This window comes from Protopterus annectens, chromosome 11.part0 (genome assembly GCF_019279795.1).
Source record: "Protopterus annectens isolate FY-2018-M chromosome 11.part0, PAN1.0, whole genome shotgun sequence".
NCBI classification, from domain to species: Eukaryota; Metazoa; Chordata; order Ceratodontiformes; family Protopteridae; genus Protopterus; species Protopterus annectens.
Window position 1 is genome coordinate 259,295,685 of NC_056745.1, and position 18,608 is coordinate 259,314,292.

At 41.6% G+C, this 18,608-nt stretch overlaps 1 protein-coding gene across 25 annotated transcripts in view; it reads left to right on the forward strand.

The window, feature by feature from the left end:
- Positions 1–18,608, forward strand: part of C2CD5 (C2 calcium dependent domain containing 5) — a 1,731,257-nt gene that overhangs the window by 998,224 nt on the left and 714,425 nt on the right. For 17 of the 25 annotated variants that reach the window (XM_044087723.1, XM_044087713.1, XM_044087716.1 and 14 more), the window contains one exon: positions 5,859–5,924. The exons of the other annotated variants lie outside the window; for them this stretch is intronic. In XM_044087723.1, coding sequence (XP_043943658.1) covers positions 5,859–5,924 — 66 coding nt within the window. The remainder of the gene's footprint in view (positions 1–5,858; positions 5,925–18,608) is intronic. 25 annotated transcript variants of the gene reach the window in all.

An 18,608-nucleotide genomic window follows, 5' to 3' on the forward strand; every position in this document is an offset into this window, starting at 1 on the left:
TCCTTCTCCTCCTGACTGGTTATGCCACTACTGAGTTGAGAGAGCTTAGCCTCCAGTTTGGCTATATGGTTGCATCTCTCACATGTGTTGGAATTTGTTGGGAGGAGGAGAGGGTTGTCTGTGTACATGAGGCAGTTGTAACATTGCCTCAAGATTCCCAGGTTCACCAGCTGGACCGGAGAGGAGATTGACAACTGACCTTTGGACATGCTAGAATAATATTGGGAATTCCCTTATAATTGAAAACAAGGGCCAATGGGGAGTGAGGGTGTAGTGCTTTTAATTTTTAGTGCTGACTTGTATAATTGCTTTAGTGAGCAAGTGCCAGGTAACTTAAGTGCAATGTGTTACAGGTAACTTAAATGCAAAAACGACAAACAGTAACTTTCTTTCAAGTGAAACAAGGAAATAAGTACAGTAAGCAATGCAGATATCACTAGGGATCCACAGAAGCGCTGAGAAGCCGCGTTTTAGGTGGAATTAGTGTTCCAGGGAAATAACAAGCAAACAAACAACAAGCATACAAACAAAGCTAGATTCAGCAGGTCTGGATCTAGTCTATGCTACAGCAAACAAAGTGTAGCAATTTCAGTAAGAAACCGTTCAAATATGCAGGCACTATAAACCTTTAACCAGAAATTCCCAGCTCAGAAGGGCAGAGTCCAGCCTCTCCTCCCACAAGAGTGCAGACCACGAACCTTCTTAATGTAAAATAACTGGCCTGAAGCCCAAGTGCATAAACCAGAACTAATACACTTTAGGAATAACAGACACTGAGCTCTCAATCAGCAGTTCCCAACTTAGAAGGCTGAAAGCTACCTGTCCTGCCACCACAGTGCATGCCACAAACCTTCCTAATGTAAAACAACTGGTCTGAAGCCCAAGTGCTTAATCCAAAAGACCTAGAATGATAACTACTAATCAAGTTACTACCAAGCAGTAATGGCTTGGCCAGCATGACCTATGACACACAGCAGTAGATACCAGTATGTGGTCTGCTGCATACTTTATTGGCCTCTATATTTGGCAGTGTTTGCACCTACTATCTAAATATTTGGTGGGAGATGTGTGCCAGATCTGGGAATCTTGGCAACTACCTGAGTACTGCCCAGACACATTACTCATAATACTTTGTATGTTGTACAGCACCTGGCAGACAGTGGAAGTGGAAGCCCTTCCGGTTGATATACTGGATGCTATGTGGAGCAGGTGGGGTCCTGATGGCAGTGTGGGTTGATGTTAGTGGCCCCCAGGACTTCAGGGATATATGCTATGTTGTAAAATGCTTGCAGAGTGCTGGTTCTCTCCTCTGCTGCCTGTGAAAACCATATACTTTCCCATGCTGCAGCATCACATCAAGTAACTGTTGTAGGTTCTGTGAGATTAATGCTTGTGAAACCCCTAACATGTCCTCTGTTGGACACACAGGTTCTGTAGCAAGGATGGTTATTGCTGCATAAATCTTCTTATCCACTAGGATGGGCAGTCCACACATCTGCCTTGGTTCCATGTTTGGGCAGTACATATCTTCTAACTGTGGTATGGTGGTTCTGTCCATGTCATAGCAATTAACTGTCCTTATTGTGGAAGAGTTGGAATGTTAGCTGGAGGTAAACAAGTCTGTGATATGGAAAGTAACATCATGCAGCACCATAGCCACATGCTCCAAGTATGGTCACTAAAACTTGCTAAACAGCTAAGGCTTCTGCTTTTCCTAGCATAGTAGGCAAATGAAGCTTCTGTGAACCAGGAAATCCTGGAGTTCAGACTAGATAAGAGCCACAGTGTAGTGCCAAATTTATACTTCTCTGAGTTGCTCAGTTGTGTTTGATTTTGCCATTTGCGTACATGGTTAGACTCATTAGCATGATGGTCCTTTACATTCTATGATGCAGTCATGTGCATATAATGAATGCTGCACATTTTTTCCTATAGTACTGTTGCATGGCACGCATCTATGAATCATACCCTTCCTCTTCATTTAATATGGCATTGATAAATTGACAAACATATTTAGGAGTTAAAGTATAAAGAAGTTAAAGTCAAAATCATGCAGTACACTTGTGTAAATTACCAACAATGAATAGCAAACTCACACAGATGTAAATGAATAATTGTGCATCATTGAAATTTAAGTATAAATTAAAGAATAATTGTGCATCATTGAAATTTAAGTATAAATAAATTAAACATTTATTTTAATATTTATTTGCAGTACTGAAGAAGAAAGTCAAACAGACCAATCAGAATAGCAGCTGCATATCACTGAAATTTAACTATAAACAAATCATTAAAAGTACCTGATCAGATGTTCAAACTGCAACTCCACAGAGCTATTGTCACTCTACTTGATATAATTACCTTAGATTTGTACTAAAGATTAATTTGATATGTTCTGATCCGCTGGTCTATAGGGATGAAGCTCTGACTGTGGCCCAGGCAACCCAGGTTTGATTAGTAGCTCAGGATACTGACGGAGTACCTGAGAGGGAGGGTTCTAGCTAATAACGCTCCCTAAGGGGGGCATATACATAGAGGGGAGTTGCCCTCAGATGTAGTCAGTAAGTGTGAGGGTTGGGGGTGGGGAAAGGGATTAGGTAGGGCATATAAAAGAAATCTCTCCCAACAGAACCACTAACAGCCAAGCCCTCAAGACACCCTTGGGATCCAGAGCTGGTTGACTCTGCATGGACAGTGAGGCTCTGGGATCCAGACTGGTAGGATAAGATCCAAGAAGACAAAAAAATGGGCAATTTAATGCATATATGGTAAGTCATGCTTTAGAACTGACATAGCAGTAAGTATGCTTTCACTAGGTTTGATGTACTGCTTGGGGAAATTCCAGTGTTAAAGTCAGAGCTACAAAGAGACCTCTATGAAATGTGAATGTGATGAAATGCCTGCAGCTCTGACAATTTCAGATATGATGTGGTGATTGTGATTACGATTCTAGCAGTCTCTGTGTAATTAGATGCTGTATATCAAATAAGAAGTAACTATAAATGTGGGCAGATCACCATGAGGAATGTGAGGCTAACCTAGCAACATGGTGTTAATATGTTCTGACTTTATTATATTTATTTTAGCAGACAGAAAGGAACAACAAATATTTATAATGTGACAGGGTACAGAACACATTAGTTACCTTGTTTCTGTTTGAGTTAGTGCTCCTAAATTCATAAATGAGAATTTATACAGAAATTTCTGCTTGATTTGGATTATGAATATCATACAGACTGTTTAGGGAGAAATGAGGTCTTGGATCAAGTAGTGTGCATCTGAGTGACAGAAGCACCATATGAGGTAGAAATAAATACAGCTTACACTGGTGACTGTATGAATTCCTTACCTGAAACGGGACTGGTTTGGTTTTGTCAAGATTGATTGTGTTCACTACTTAACAAGTAGTTTATTTTACCTAAGAGTTAGTACCTGGCCACAGCTTACTAGTACTAATGCTTTGCCACATACAGTTAAAGAGCAGGTAGAATAGAAAGAGTTACAAAATGTCACTTGTTTCAGAGTCTAAAAAAGTTAAAAAATGAAAACAAGCAAGCTGTTTTGACACAGAGGGATATAGCCCTGACTGCAGCCCAGGTGATCTGAATTTGATTAGCAGTTTGGATATCTGTTGGGGCTGACATGGGGAGAGGATGGACATGCTCGTCTTGGGAGTTTGCCTCTCTGGGTTGCAAGGTGCTCTGATGCCCTGCGAGGAGGAGTGTCAGAAATGGAAGCAGCCCCGGGATATTTCTGCGTGTGTGTGTGTCTGCGTCTGCCATGTTGACTCAAGGAACCATAGCTGCAGGTATACAGAAAATGATTAGTGGTCCCTATGGCAATGAGATTCACATTTCTTCTAGTAGTACTAGTAAGTTAAAAAAAAAAAAAAAAAAAAGGCTGCCTAGATGACTGGATGATGGGTCTTGCAGCCAAGCCCACCTAAAGAGGAAAGAAAAGGCTGGTCATGGAAAACAAAACAGGGAGTTAAAGGTCAGCAAGCAATGGGAGAGAAAAAGGCAATTTTTTCCTTGCTTGTAATTCCCAGCAATAAAAACTATTCACACAGGAAAAAAAGAAAGCTCAAAAGTTGAATGTATCACAAGTCAGAAACCATGCTTTATATGGGGATTTCTGAAAAGAAATAAGCAATAAATAAATAAATAAAATGTATAAATGTAGTGGTTATAATGTTAGCTTGAAAGGCAGTATGTAATTTAAGGAACAGTTGATAATGGCACTGCCTCCTTGTCTTATATTGAAGTGATGGAAGATCAGCTCAGCAATGCACAGTTAATTTTCTGATTCCAAAACATTACAGAAGAAAGATATAGATCACAAGTACATGTTTATTTAATTTTACACTTGCCAGTTAGATGATGTGATGCAACTTCCAAGGACAACCTTTTTGCCATATCCAAGGCAGGAGTTAAAACTGATTAATGGAACATTTTTTAGGAAGTATTTGATATGTACAACATTGCAGAGTTGAGGAGAATTAAACATGTAGAGCTGTCAAAGTGGATACAGATTGAAGTGTCTGTTATGCAGACAGTGCATTGCTTACAACAAAGGTAATCAGAACAACAATCAAAATAGAAAATAATGAAGCTAGTAAACTGTAGTTTCTTTCATATTGAACTAAATGACAAATACCAATCTAGTGTGATATCAACAGTCAGAGCTGTATGAATGTGTAGCTATCGTAAGATTTACATATTTCCAGGAAATAGTATAGTAGTAGCAGGACTCATGGCAACAGCTAAAAATAATTGTGAGAACAAGGTAGGTTTTTAGTTTATTTTGTATTTAATTTTATGTACCAGGTAGAGCACTTATTAAATTTGACCATTTACAGGCTCATCCTATGTTGCTAACACAGCAACAAAGTATGACTGAAGGTGTAACTAAATTGTACAGCATGCTGATATAACATAGAGATGTAACAAAATGCACACACATTTGCTGAAATCAGGAGAATGTGATATATAATACAAGTGTTATAGGTGAGGTAAATGTGGCCCAACCAAAAGAATGGACATTATGCAAGTGTGAAGAGAAATAGTAGCAGTCAAGAGAGCAGAATGTGTAGAATACAGTGATCCACAGGATATTGGATATATAGTAGGGAATGGATAGGGCAGATGAACCTGTGCATATGACTTTATTTGTTAGAAAGATTAGGAGATTAAACAGCCAGAGTTTTCTTAGATAAATGTAACAGTGCAACTGTGGAAGATATGACATCCCCGTGTACTGATGTGCATTTATGTTGGTCGATATTGTTAAATAAATAGCTGAATTAACTAGGGAGGAGTTAGGAGATGCAGTCCTTCTTAACCTTTGTGTAGAAAGCAGCTGAAGTCGAGAGTCGTTAAGGCAAGTCGTGAGTTTTTTTTGTTAAGTGGTCGTCTGTTTGCTAATCTCATGGGGAAGATAATTACAATTGGCTGCTGCAGTTTTGCTGAAGCTCTTTCTCTTACTTAAACCATCAAGCCCCTGCATTTCTGATAATCTATTACAACGGATGCAGCTTCATAATAAATATTATTGATATCTCCAATGTGTAGGTCATCAGTTTTAGAAGTTACTGACCTCAGTTTGATGTATGAACTCAGTATGTATACCTTTGGATGTGTGCATGCACTTTACGATCAGCCATTCCTGTCTAAGGCTAATGCTGTTTTGTAGTGACATTTTTCCTTGTTTTCCTACCATTCTATTTCAGTGTCTTATTAACTTTTACTTATATGTGTCTTTCCAGTTCCTGTGGAGTGCTGTTATGTGTTGTGATTGTAATGTTTTTGTCAATGTTCTTCTCTTGTAACTGACGGACTAATTTGTTATTTTGAACTCAGCATTTGTCGGAATTATGGCTAACACAAGATCACACAAACTGCTAGACTGGAATAGTTTCAACGCAGGTATTTCACTACTCCTTCAGTATCACACATAATGGTAGAAATTATGGCAGCTCAGTGAAGTTTAAATGTTATGGTAAAGTCGGACTTAATGTTTGCCAGTATTGCATGTCAGTAACGTGTAATAGACACTGATTGTTTTCCGTTTGTTGTGTTAACAAAATATAGTAAGCGCCTAGAAATAAAGTAAAAAAAAAAAAAGAAATAGGAAAGTTAGGTAAAATATTCCAGATGCCTGGTTATCAAACAAACAACCCTGTGTAGCCAAGATGTAAGGCATCTTTGCCAAGAGCATTGGTTAAAATGTGTTCCCATTTTTCATCCTGAATCATTCTTGTATGTGATATGTCCTTTTAATATTTGAGTTATGTTGGCTAACTGAGAATTTGATAATTTTTAAAAGTAACATAATTTGTATCAAAGAACTTTGAGATTTTTTTAAAAGTTCAGAAAAGCAATGGATAGATAAAATAGAAAACAAACAAAATGATAACCGTATCACTCCATAATAAGTAAGTAAGTAAAAACTATCCTTTGTTTTCATTACTGTGTTGTAATTTAAGCAATGCAGGGCAAATTTGCTTAGATGTTAATATAATTCTGAATGCTTGCCTTTTGATAAGGTTGTGTTTTATTGAAACCAGTGTAATTAATGTTTGTAGTTCTCACAAAATTTACATTATTTATACAGGCTGTCATCATCATTAGACTTCTTAAACATTTTAGGGCATTTTATTTACTTAAATTGATTGTTGTTAACATTTCCAAGTAATTAACTCATGTAACCTTTCCTTTGTTTAATGGAACGTAGAGGCATGTGCATGTCAGCATTTTGCTACCAGTTTTCCTTGGTTTACGTTTACAGCAACCTGTTCCTGCTGGTTGAATTTATTTTTTTTACCCGTTTTGTAAACAGCAAATTAAAATGATTTTAGATTAAAAATCTCCTGATGGTAAAGTGTATACGCCTGTGAAATGCTACTGACCTTCAAGAAGCCTGATTATCATATCCATATGATGTTATGTAGTCCAATCTCACCTTCATTCTTACCCCTGGGTTCAGAGCCGAACCTCGGCTCCAACTCGGCCTTACTCTAGCTTGAAATCTTCAATTGGCTTGTGGCTAAGCGGTATCCCATCATGCAACAGGCCCATTCCCAGATCTCGTTTGCTGCTCGTTATGCTCAGATGTGGTCTTGCTTTTGGCCGTGGCTAAGTGTACTTTTTTTCAAAAAGTTTTGGATATTGTTGATCTAAAAAGGCTATTTTCATAGCTACTGTGTGTGTGTCTCTCTAGGCTGGCTGTGTGGACTTTTCGTTGGCTGTTTTTTGGTATCCCGTCCATTCCCTTTCTTCCCATGGGCTCGGCCTGTTTCAGTTAGAGGACCTAGTCCTCCCCATTGTTTCCGTGTGGTCTCTTTGAGTTGTGCTTCTGTACTTGCAACTTTTTAGTCTTTGTCGTTTGATAGTGGTGTTATCCTACCTTTATTTTCCCCGGGCTAAGCCCGTTTAAATTAGAGGACCTAGTCCTCCCTGTAGTTTTTTGTTCCCGTCGGTTACTAGGCCATTTTAGTTAGAGGCTCTAGTTTCCCACACGGGTTCAGTTAGGTTTTTTGTGTGTACGTGTGGTTTTGCAGCTTGTCTGTGTGTGTGTGTACTTCTTATACAGCATGTCTAAGGATTCTAAGGAACACAGGCCTTCGGGCTTTAAGAAGTGTATTGAATGCAACAATAAAATGTCTTTGACTGATGGGCACTCTGTGTGTGTGTACTGCTTGGGGCTGTTCACCTCCAAGAGTCTTGCTTGTTTTGTCATTCCTTCAGTCCCCGCGTGCTACAGGAGAGGAAGAACAAGCTCATCCTGAAGGGTCTGCTTAAACACTCCTTCGTGGAAGATTGGCCAAGTCTTCCAGTACCATATCCTCTCCAGCTAAAAAGGACAAAAAGACTACTAAGAAGTGCTCTCCAGCTTGGTCTGTTTCTTCGGAGCCACCAGAGAAAGTTTTTAGAACAGCTTTTCCTTCTCTGGCTCCATTGGCTTTGGTGCCGACAGAAGGTGGTGTATTGACTAAGTCTGTATTGGCTCCCAACCTTTCGGAGCCAGTCTCCAGTTCGACCGGGTTCTCCTTCACATCAGTCTCCCTCTGTAGGGAGATCCAGATCTCCAACTATGTCCTTGAGGTCCCTTTCTGATGAGGACGTTGATAGAGTCGTGAAGAAACTGCTTCAGTCATCGGTGCTGGCCAAATTGATTTCAGCTCCGACCCAGTCGGCTCCAGAGACCATGGCCCCTTCATCTTTTGTCGTTCCTCCTCTGAGCCTTTCTAAGCCCTTGCAGCCAGAGTTGTCGGTTCTGTCGGGTGCCGTTAGGTCAGTTCCAGTAGTTTCACCTGGCCTCTTGGTTCTGATTTCCACTCCGACCCCGTCAGTTCCGTCCACGGGGTCGAGGGTCCACAGTTCCCCAGTCGAACCCGAGGGGGAGGGCTTGGATCGATCTTCATCAGTTCCAAGCTTTCCTCTCGGTGCTTCGGCTCGAGTGAGCTTGGACTCGACATCTGTTTCGGACCTCAACTCCTCGGCAGCAAGGGCTATTACCTCTATAGTTAGTCAACCTTTGGAGCCGGGGGGATCAGCCTTCGAGGTTATGAGGAGCGTGCTGGTCAGGTCGTCAGCTGCATACTACGGCACCAACACTCTGCCCCCTCCGGCACCGGTGTAAGTTTCAGATCACTCTCTATCCATGGACAGCGGAGACCCAAGGCCTCAGGATAACTCCATGAGTGATCCCCGACTTTTTGACGTTTCCTCAGAGTTTTTGCCTGAGGAGCCCGCCAGAAAGAGATTGTGTAAGAGGATACACGTCAACTCCCCGGATGAGTCTCTCACGTCAGACACCGACCTCGAGGAGTCAGAAGGGTCCCCCAAGTCGTCTTCTGAAGATATCTCTTTTACAGATATCCTGGAGATCTTGAAGCAGAGAAGCGGCTGGCCCTCCAAATCCCCTTCTGATGAGGAGTTGGTGTTCCTGAAGGCTTTTGGGTCTCAACCTTCCGCCTCTTTGGTGTCTCCCCCTTTCAATGAATTATTAGATCTCGTCTGTCTAAAGATGTGGGAAACTCCTATTACTGTGGAATCGGTCCCTAGGAGACCAAATAAGTTTTTGTCCGCTCCCACAGACAAGGAATATCAGATGAAAGGCGTTTCAGTAGATGCCATGGTGGTGGCAGCAGCCACCAAGAAGGAGCTTGCTGAAACGTTGTCTACCGTCCATCCGCCTAACGAGGAGTCCCGGGCCATGGACAGGTATGGGAAGTGTGTGTTTACTTCAGCGGCCTTTACTCTGCGGTCACTGAACTACTTGACGCATTTTACAAGGCTTCAGAGAGATCTCCTAAAAGAGCTAGGAGATTCTGTATAGGGTAACGTTTCTGATGCCGTGGCACAGAAGGTCAGTGCACAGATGGCTACCCTAAATTCCCTTACCAACTCCTCCATGAGGCTGATCTCATACGCAGCTGACGAAGCGAGCAGGGCAGCGGGTTCCGGAGTCGCTCTTAGGAGATACTCCTGAATGCGCCTGTGCAACTTCATGGAGGCCTACAAGTCTACGTTCACCAACGCCCCATTTGTCGGTTCATCGTTGTTCGGAACCAAGGTGAAGGACACTCTCACTAGGTGCGAGCAGGAAGTAAAAACCCTGTCTGCCATGGGAGTCCATTTTTCCATGCCTTCTCTAGACCTTACCCCAAGGGCCAGAAGGGAGGTAAAATGTGGTTCAGGAAGTCGCAGAGGTTTTTCCAGGACACACAAGTGGAAATTCGGGTAGACGCTGCCCTAGAGGCAGGGGAGGCCTGCGTAACCAGGGGGGCCGTGATTCCTTTCGTGGTTCTCCCTACTGGTGCTCTATTCCCAGAAGCCTGGCAAAACGTCACTCAGGACGAGTGGGTTTTAAAGATAATTTGCACAGGTTATCATATTCCCTTCTCTTTTCCTCCCCTGCCAACCAGTAGTATTCCAGATGTTCCACCCGGTCAAAGGGATTCTGCAGCTTTAGAAATAGAAAAGTTGCTTTCAAAGAGAGCCATCCAGCCTGTCCCCGCAGACCTAGTAGGATTAGGGACTTACTTCTGATTCTTTTTGGTGCAGAAAAAAACAGGGGACCTGAGACCCATCTTGGATCTCAGCCGATTGAACCTACTTGTACAAAAGTCCAAGTTCCGCATGGTCACCTTACAGTCAATACTCCCTCTGTTAGGGAAAGATGTGTGGATGTGCTCCATCGACCTCAAAGATGCTTACTACCATGTCAAGATGGACAGGGCATCAAGATGTCATCTACACTTCTGGCTGGGAGACCGTCATTTTCAGTTTCGTGCCCTGCACTTTGGTCTCACCACAGCCCCCAGGGTGTTCACCAAATGCATGGCAGTAGTAACGGCTCACTTGAGACATCAGGGATTCCAAGTGTTTCCGTACCTGGACGACTGGCTCCTTTCTGCCATCACCAGGCATCTACTGTTACAGACCGGGGACGCCACCATTACACTGTACCAAAGGTTAGGAATTACTCTAAATTGGGAAAAATCTGCCTTGTTGCCCTCGCAGTGTGTCACTTTTATTGGCGCCGAACTAGATACAGTGCTCATGAGGGCCTTCTTTACCAGAAGAGAGAATTCAGGCTCTACAACAGCAGGTCTACGCCTTTCTACCATTGAGGAAGGTCAAGGCAAAAGTGGCCGTCAGGTTATTAGGGGCCATGGCTGCCACGATCATGCTAGTTCCCCTTGCCAGAATACACATGAGGGTTCTTCAGTGGCTGCTTTTCACCCAATGGTCACTACAGTATCTTCCCATTTTATTCTGATTACGGACACGTGCAAGCAGGATCTACGCTGGTGGCTTCAGGCCAGCAATCTCAACGTGGGCAAGCCTTTTGTACCATCTTCTCCAGTTGCCACAGTGACCACAGATGCCTCCCAGGGAGGAACCAAATTATACCCCCTTTGCAGAGAGGCACTTCGAGTTTGTCAGTGGGAGGTGTCTTCCCAACGCTTTCTAGTTGCAATGCATATACCAGGGAAGTCCAACGTGATTGCCGACAGGCTGAGCAGAGCTATCCTAATGCCTCACGAGTGGTCCCTGAACAAATATGTTGCAGAGAAGATATTCTGTAGATGGGGTCAGCCTTGCTGTGACCTGTTTGCCAGCCCCCTGAATGCCAAATGCAGCAGCTACTTCAGCCTTATCCCCCTGGAGGGGGAGACACCCAGGGACGCTCTGGTTCACGATTGGCCCTTCGGTCTTCTCTATGCCTTTCCACCGTGTCCTCTGATATCAAAGGTAATTCAGAAAGCCCAGTCCTTGGGAAGCAAAATGATCCTGATTGCCCCACACTGGCCTCATCAGATTTGGTTTCCCTTCCTTCAACCCTATCTAATGGACGATCCCTAGATTCTGAACCCAGATCCACATCTGCTGACTCATATGTCAGGACAGTTCCATCCCTCTATCCAGACCCTCAAGTTGACAAATTGGCTGCTCCAGTTCTGTCCCTTGTCAGGCTTCATGATTTTTCCCCAGAAGTGGTCCACATTCTGTCTTTGTCCCACAAGCCTTCTACCAGGAAGATTTATTCCAGTAAGTGGAAGAGATTCTCCATTTGGGCCCATGAAAGACATATTGATCCTTATACAGCTTTTATTTTGGCAATATTAGAATTTATTTTTTCAACTGTTCCATCAGGGATCAGCTGCAGCAACCATTAAAGTGCAGTTGGCAGCGGTTTCTACTTTTCACGTTGCTAATGAGCCCAACCTTATGGCTCATAGTCTTTGTAAGGCCTTTCTCAAAGGGACAATGTTACTCCGGCCTCCAGTCTTTGATCCATTAATGCCATGGGACCTCAATTTTGTTTTACAGAAGCTCACTTTGGCTCCCTTTGAGCCCGCAGCTACGTGGTACCTAAAATTCTTGTCATGGAAGACAGTATTGTTGGTAGCCATAACTTCAGTTAGGCGGGTCTCTGAGCTCCAAGCATTATCGATTAAGCCATCTTATTTGGTGTTTCACAAAGACAGGATCTCCTTAAGAACCAGTCCTTCTTTTATTCCAAAGGTTGGTTCTGTTGTCAGTATCAACCAGTCCATTGAGTTGCCTGTGTTTTTTCCTGAATTTTCTAACAAGGCAGGATTTGTTTCATCAGCTAGACGTTCATAGACAGTTGCGTTTCTTTTTACATAGGACAAACGATTTCAGGAAGTCATATCAACCGTTTGTCTTGTTTTCAGACATTAGACTTGTGGTTCCTGTCTCTAAAGTAACCTTGTTTCACTGGATCTCCAATTGCATCTAATTTATTTATGGTTCCAATAGCAAAGAATTACCCTTTAAAGTGAAGGCTCATTCTACACGATCTGTGGCTACCTCTACTGCATTTCAGGCTAGGATGTCTATGGATGATATTTGTGCTGCAGCAACATAGGCTTCGTCTCATACTTTTATTACTCACTACAAATTAGATCTGGTCTCTAGAGATAGATCTTCCTTTGGTTCCACATTGCTCAAGAGTATTTTTCACTGAGCCACCCAAGGTCAAGGTGCTAGAGACGCTGTCCCAGGGGTAAGAATGAAGGTGAGATTGGACTACATAACATCAAGAAGTTATGTACTCACCATAACGTTCGATGTATGTAGTCCATCTCGCCTTACATTCTTACTAACTCCCCCTCCTACCCCATCCTTGAGGACCTGGAGGCATACCTCTCAACCTGGAAATATCAAAAATCTGGACAAAGGCCCATGAAAAATAGGTACAAATCTGTACGCTGATTAACATAAAATTTGCATACATTATGTAACCCCCCACCCACTCCAATGGAATTGTGGGATACCGACTTTCAAATGCAAACTGAAGAACAGAAAACCAAAATACAGCCCCGTAATCCATTTACATACTGTGGGAGTAGAACCCACAGCCTTCTTCATCAAACGCAAGTATACTACTGGTTATGCTACTAAGAATCCAAACAGAGTTAACATAAACAGCCCTAAACTTATCTTCCCCTGAAGAGCTTTGCAGCATAAGAAATCTGGAAAAAGCCAACATTTATTAGGGGGAGGAGACAAAAGCCCAAAACCAGGGAGTGGGGCAGATTTTAAACATCGCTTGTATAGTCTTAGAAAATTGCTAGAATAAAGTAACATTGCTTGTATAATCTTAGAAAATTGCTAGAATAAAATGTTTTGGTGTTACCATGAGTTTCCTGAAACATAGGAAGACAAACTTAAATGGCTATAATTATTTAATAAATTCAGTTATTAATGATCTGCCAAAAAAAATACAAATTTTAAGAGAAACACACACCAAAGTGTGAGGCAAACATTTCAGATACTCTGTGAAACTTTGGACAGTGGTGGTGTGGGTAGAGAATTTAGGCTGTTGTCACCTGTAAGCAAGGTACAGGGTTTGAGCCTAGGTAACCTTACACACACACACACACACACACACACACACACACACACACACACACGACTTTGAAAATGGTTTGAATGAACCTGTCCTGCACACACTGAACCTGGCACAACGGACTTTGAATTAACCTGTCCTGCACACACTGAACCTGGCACAGCGGACTTTGAATGAATCTCATTGAATTAGAACTGAACACAGCACAACAGAAGAATAATAATGTCAGCAGCAGCATTGAATTAAAACACAACACAATGGACTTTCCGTTACAGAAGCAGCAGCATTGATTTGAATCAGCACAACAGACTTTGAAAATGGACCTCATTGAATTAAACACAGCACAACGGACTTTCTTTTACAGCACAACGGACTTTGAAAATGGACCTCATTGAGTTAAATACAAACTTTTACTTAGAATGTCAGCAGCATTGAATTAAATTAAAACAGCACAATGGACTTTGAAAACGGGTCTCACTGAATTAGCATTAAACACAGCGCAATGGACTTTGAATGAACCTGCACACACACTGAACCCGGCAGTGGCACAACAGACATTGAATGAATCTGAATTCACAGCACAATGGACTTAAATGAATGACCTCATTGAATTAGAATTAAACACAGCACAATGGACTTTAAATGAATGATCCTGCTTTCCATTTTACAGCACAACCGGCAAACTCTGTTCTTAATAGTCCCTTACCTGGGAGCATGTGGAAACTCTGCTGCTGCCGACTATTAACTCTAAATTTCTAATTAACTCTGCTGCTGCGCTGCTGATTGTTAAACTTTTAAGTTACACTGTCTGAATCTGAGTTACTGTATCTCCCTACGGTGGCACACACACCCATACCTAGAGCAAAAGTCGGCAGCAGATTTGAAGACAGCATTCTTCCTTCACGTTTCTGTCCAAAATGGCAGCAGATTTAAATCCAGCATTCTTCCCTTATAACCGAATGGCTGGTAGTGCTCTTCTTTCAAATTCTCGGCAAGGCACTTCCTGCCTGCTCGCAGCCAGCCGGAAATTATGACGTGAGCTCCTTGAGCTCAATTCCGACTGGCTGGTAGTGCTGACGGAGCCGACGTCATCACGCACGTGATGATGTCAGCACCGACAGCACGAAAATTTAAAAAAATAAAAAAAAAACAAAAGCAAAGAAATCGGAAATGAAGGGGTGCCACTCGGGAATCATGGCACTCCTTCATTTGGACCCCAAAACTCAGAAAAGAAACAAGTAATTTGGGACGGTTGGGAGGTCTGCCTGGAGGTACAGTCTCTAGGTGTCAGTGATCCTTTCGGTTGAGGTTGTTCTTTTTCTCAATATGTGTGTGGGTGCGCTTGCAGCAAACAAGATCTGGGGAATGGGCCTGTTGCATGATGGGATACCTCTTAACCACAAGCCAATTGAAGACTTCGAGCTAGAGTATGGCTGAGTCGGAGCCAAGGTTCGGCTCCGAACCCAGGGGTAAGGCGAGATGGACTACATACATCGAACGTTATGGTGAATACATAACTTCTTGTTTTTCTACCTCCCAGATCAGCGTCATGACTCAGTGGTTAAGTTGTCTGTCTCATAGCTCCAGGATCTGCTGTTTAGTTCTGGTTATAACGACACTATGTGTGTAAAGTCTGCATATTTTCCTTTGGTCTCCTTTTTTTTTTTTTTTTTCGGGATATTAAAATTTTGGCCTGAAACTCACCGTTTGATTTGGCGACACTAAATTGTCCATATATATTGTATTTATCCTTGCCATTCTGAAGCTGATGACTTAAAAGGAGACCAGTTAACTTTCACTGTCAACAGATGAATAAATAACATACAGAGGCATTCTACTTCTTGTAGAGTTTTGCCTGATAGAACAGAGGGTTATTGCTCTGATCTCTCCATCTGCATACTTTATAACTCTGAGGAAGTAACTTAACCAGACAATATTCTTTTGCATCTAGGAAATCGGGCTTGTGGTCTCCTGGAGTGCATGCCTAGTAACTGCCAATGAATCTGTGAACCTGAAGCTTTGAACCCTAGACGTATCAAAATTATTTCTGAGGAAAGTTAATGACTGGCTTATTGTTATTGAAAATAGAATTGTATTCCATCTGGATCTATTACTCACAGTTCAGTGTCACACAGTTGTATTCCAGGAAGAGGAATTGCTAAGACATGTTGAGAGATGCTTGTAACTCCCACACCCTTTTTGAAGGGGTCTATATAATTTCATCGAAGCCCCAATTTGTCAAACTTAAAGCATCAAATACCATTTCAATGAAGAATTACATCATCAGAAATATTTCTCAGGGAAAAAGCTACTTGGCCACCAGAGTGATCATTAACACAAATTCAATTATTTTAAACTCACCAAAGTGGGGGCTGCACCCCCCCTTAATTATATATTCCAACTCCGAGATTGCACTACATTGTGGAAAAGGGCAAATATGTTACAATGGCCAACTAACTCCCTTCCCCAGAAAAAATTTCAGTGATGTAATACTTCACTGAAATTGTATTCGATGCTTTAACTTCGATGAATATACGTTCGGAGAATTGGAGCTTCGATGAAATGATAGGTATCCTTTTTGAAGATATGACTGTAGCAATTGCTGCAGTGCCTCTTACCCACTTAATTATGTATTATTAGTTTATCCTCCAGTCCATCTCTTTGTCCGTGTTCAGAACACAGCTGAAATAAGCCTGCTGCCTTCACTTCTGTTGTAGACTTAAAAGGTTATTTTTTCCTGAGGTGTTCTTTTCTTCCTGTGTCAGCTATCTCTGGTTTCTCTAGAGATTATAGCCCTCAAGTAGCAGAGCACCTCCACAAAATCCACAAAATGCAGCATACTAAGTGAGCCAAATGCCAATTCTATTGACTAGATATTTTGCACTTTAAAACAGTGCTTGTAACAAGTATTGTTACATATTTCTCCTGATAACTCCACTGTATCCTGGTGTCTGAAACATCAAGGGGGACTTGTTCTTTAGCCCTTTTCCCCTACATCTTTAAACAATCCTTTTATTCGTAGTAAACATAGCAAAGATGTCAGTTTAGTTTGACTTTCCTCATTTACCGGATAAATCAGTGCAGTGAACACAGATATGCTGCTTCACTGCAAAAGCATGCTGTAACACAAAGATGATATGATAATCTTTAATGGGATCAACAGATTTACAGTAGAGGCAGCTCTCAGACTATATACCTTCTGATGTAGTGCAAATAAGAGAGAAATATGATGATTGCAGTAGACACAGGGCTCATATAGACTGAAACAAAGACTGTCTCTATTGTAAAACATCTTTTTGGTTGAGTAACTGGTGTCACATCATCTGTCTGTTATAGCATTTCTTCAGTAACTGAGGTAATCTTCATTGTGAACATTGTATCAGCCTGCAAAAATGTGTAATGTGCCAGAGAAAGTCAAAATATTCCTGGTTTTGCCTCCTTAAAATCCATATGAGAGCTAAAGGTTTTTACCTTACCTCTTTTGCCATTGTTTCAGAACATTTTTTTCTGAAAACACAGCAAAACTGGATGACATGATTTCTCCTAGATCACCTTTAGGTATGGAACTCTATGTTAATGTCAGTGTACTAATTAGTACATTCTTTTTCTCAAGTGACAGGAATCACTTGCAGATTTTCTTAGTAAGGTTTTGCCGGTTGGAAATTTATTCATCTTTTTGACCCCAATTTATTTCTTTTTAAGGGCAGTATATTTTATTAAGCTTTTTAAGTCAGACAAATTCATTGTAAAGATACAAGCTCTACAAGATGTCCAGTTGAAAAAGTAATGCAGACGTATGAGGGCAAGACTATTTCTGAGTACAATAGTATAGTACTGTATAACATGTAAACTAAAGACTTAGGGTTGCCCCTCATTAGTAGCCACAGCTTTCTGTTGGGCAAGTGTACCAGAATGCAGAGAGGAGCCTAGCATGGAGTGCACATTCGTCAGACCAAGCTACCATCTGTCTCCATCCAAGTATGGTCATAAAGATACTTTTTTCCCCATAGTAGAAGCCATAGATGTCATTTACTGTTAGGATGGAACTCAATAAAAGCTTGGATGAAAACCTTTCTTATTTTAGAGGCTGAGAAGGAGGTGGATATTTTTATTTGAAGTTCCTGAGGGCAGATTTATATTTTGTATTTGACATCCCTGAGGATAGATTTGGCCATTGATTTTATGGTACCAAACAAAAAGACTAAGTAGTTTGAGTTATTGCTTGGCTCCATCTGCTGTCATGGTCAAAGAAGGAGGGAAGTTCCAGAGTAAATGATGTCTTTAGTAAGATAGGAGCTAAAGTACTGAGTAGGTTTAGAAAATATGGTCACTGATCATCCCCCATTTCCCTTGTAGGTACCTCCAGCATTTCATTGTCAGGTATAGGAGTATTTTTCTTATCAGGTATTGACAACTTAACAAATTGCCAGTCATATGGCTTGCTTACTTTGTAGGTTTTTAGCCCTTGTAATTTAAGTGTAAATTCTAGCACCTAGTTTTTTTATTCCATTCCTTCTAGAAAGCCTAGCATCCTAAAAAAATAAAAAATAAATGCTTAAAATGCAGTTTCAGTTACTTGGCTTTTATTGTAGACTGCATTTGGTGAATTAACAGTTGAGATACTGGCATGGATCCATATTAAAAAAGCAAGCTGCAAATCTAGTAAAAGTAAGTCCCAGTACAAGTTTTTAAAGAATGCTTGGAAATGGAACAGTATGGCCGCGGTGGTGCAGCGGTTAGCATTGTCACCTCACAGCAAGAGGTTCTCTGGTTCGATTCTCGGCTAGAGTGCCTTCTCTGTTGAGTCTGCATGTCCTCCCCACAGTCGAGTGACATTTAAAGACATGCAGGTAGGTGCGTGTGTGAATGGGTGTGCCTTCTTTGAAGGTTGGGCGTCTAGCTGGCACCTCGGCACCGTAAAAATCCGTTGCCAATCATTAGCGGACTGGAGTTCTGCTGTGGCGACCCTTAACTGGGAAAAGCCTAAAGACATGCTGCATAGAGCAGTGTAGGGAAAGTTTAATAAACATTAAAAAAACAAAGGATTTTACAAAGGCTTTAAACCCCTGTACTCAGTGCACATTTCTTCTGTCTGTGGGATTAATGGGCATTTTGTTTAATATTTTTTGCTTTTCTTTACTTCTGGTTTGCCAGAATGCATGTCACACTACTGCTGTTTTGCAGATGAATGTAGGCAGTGGCAATGACAGCTAGGGGACATA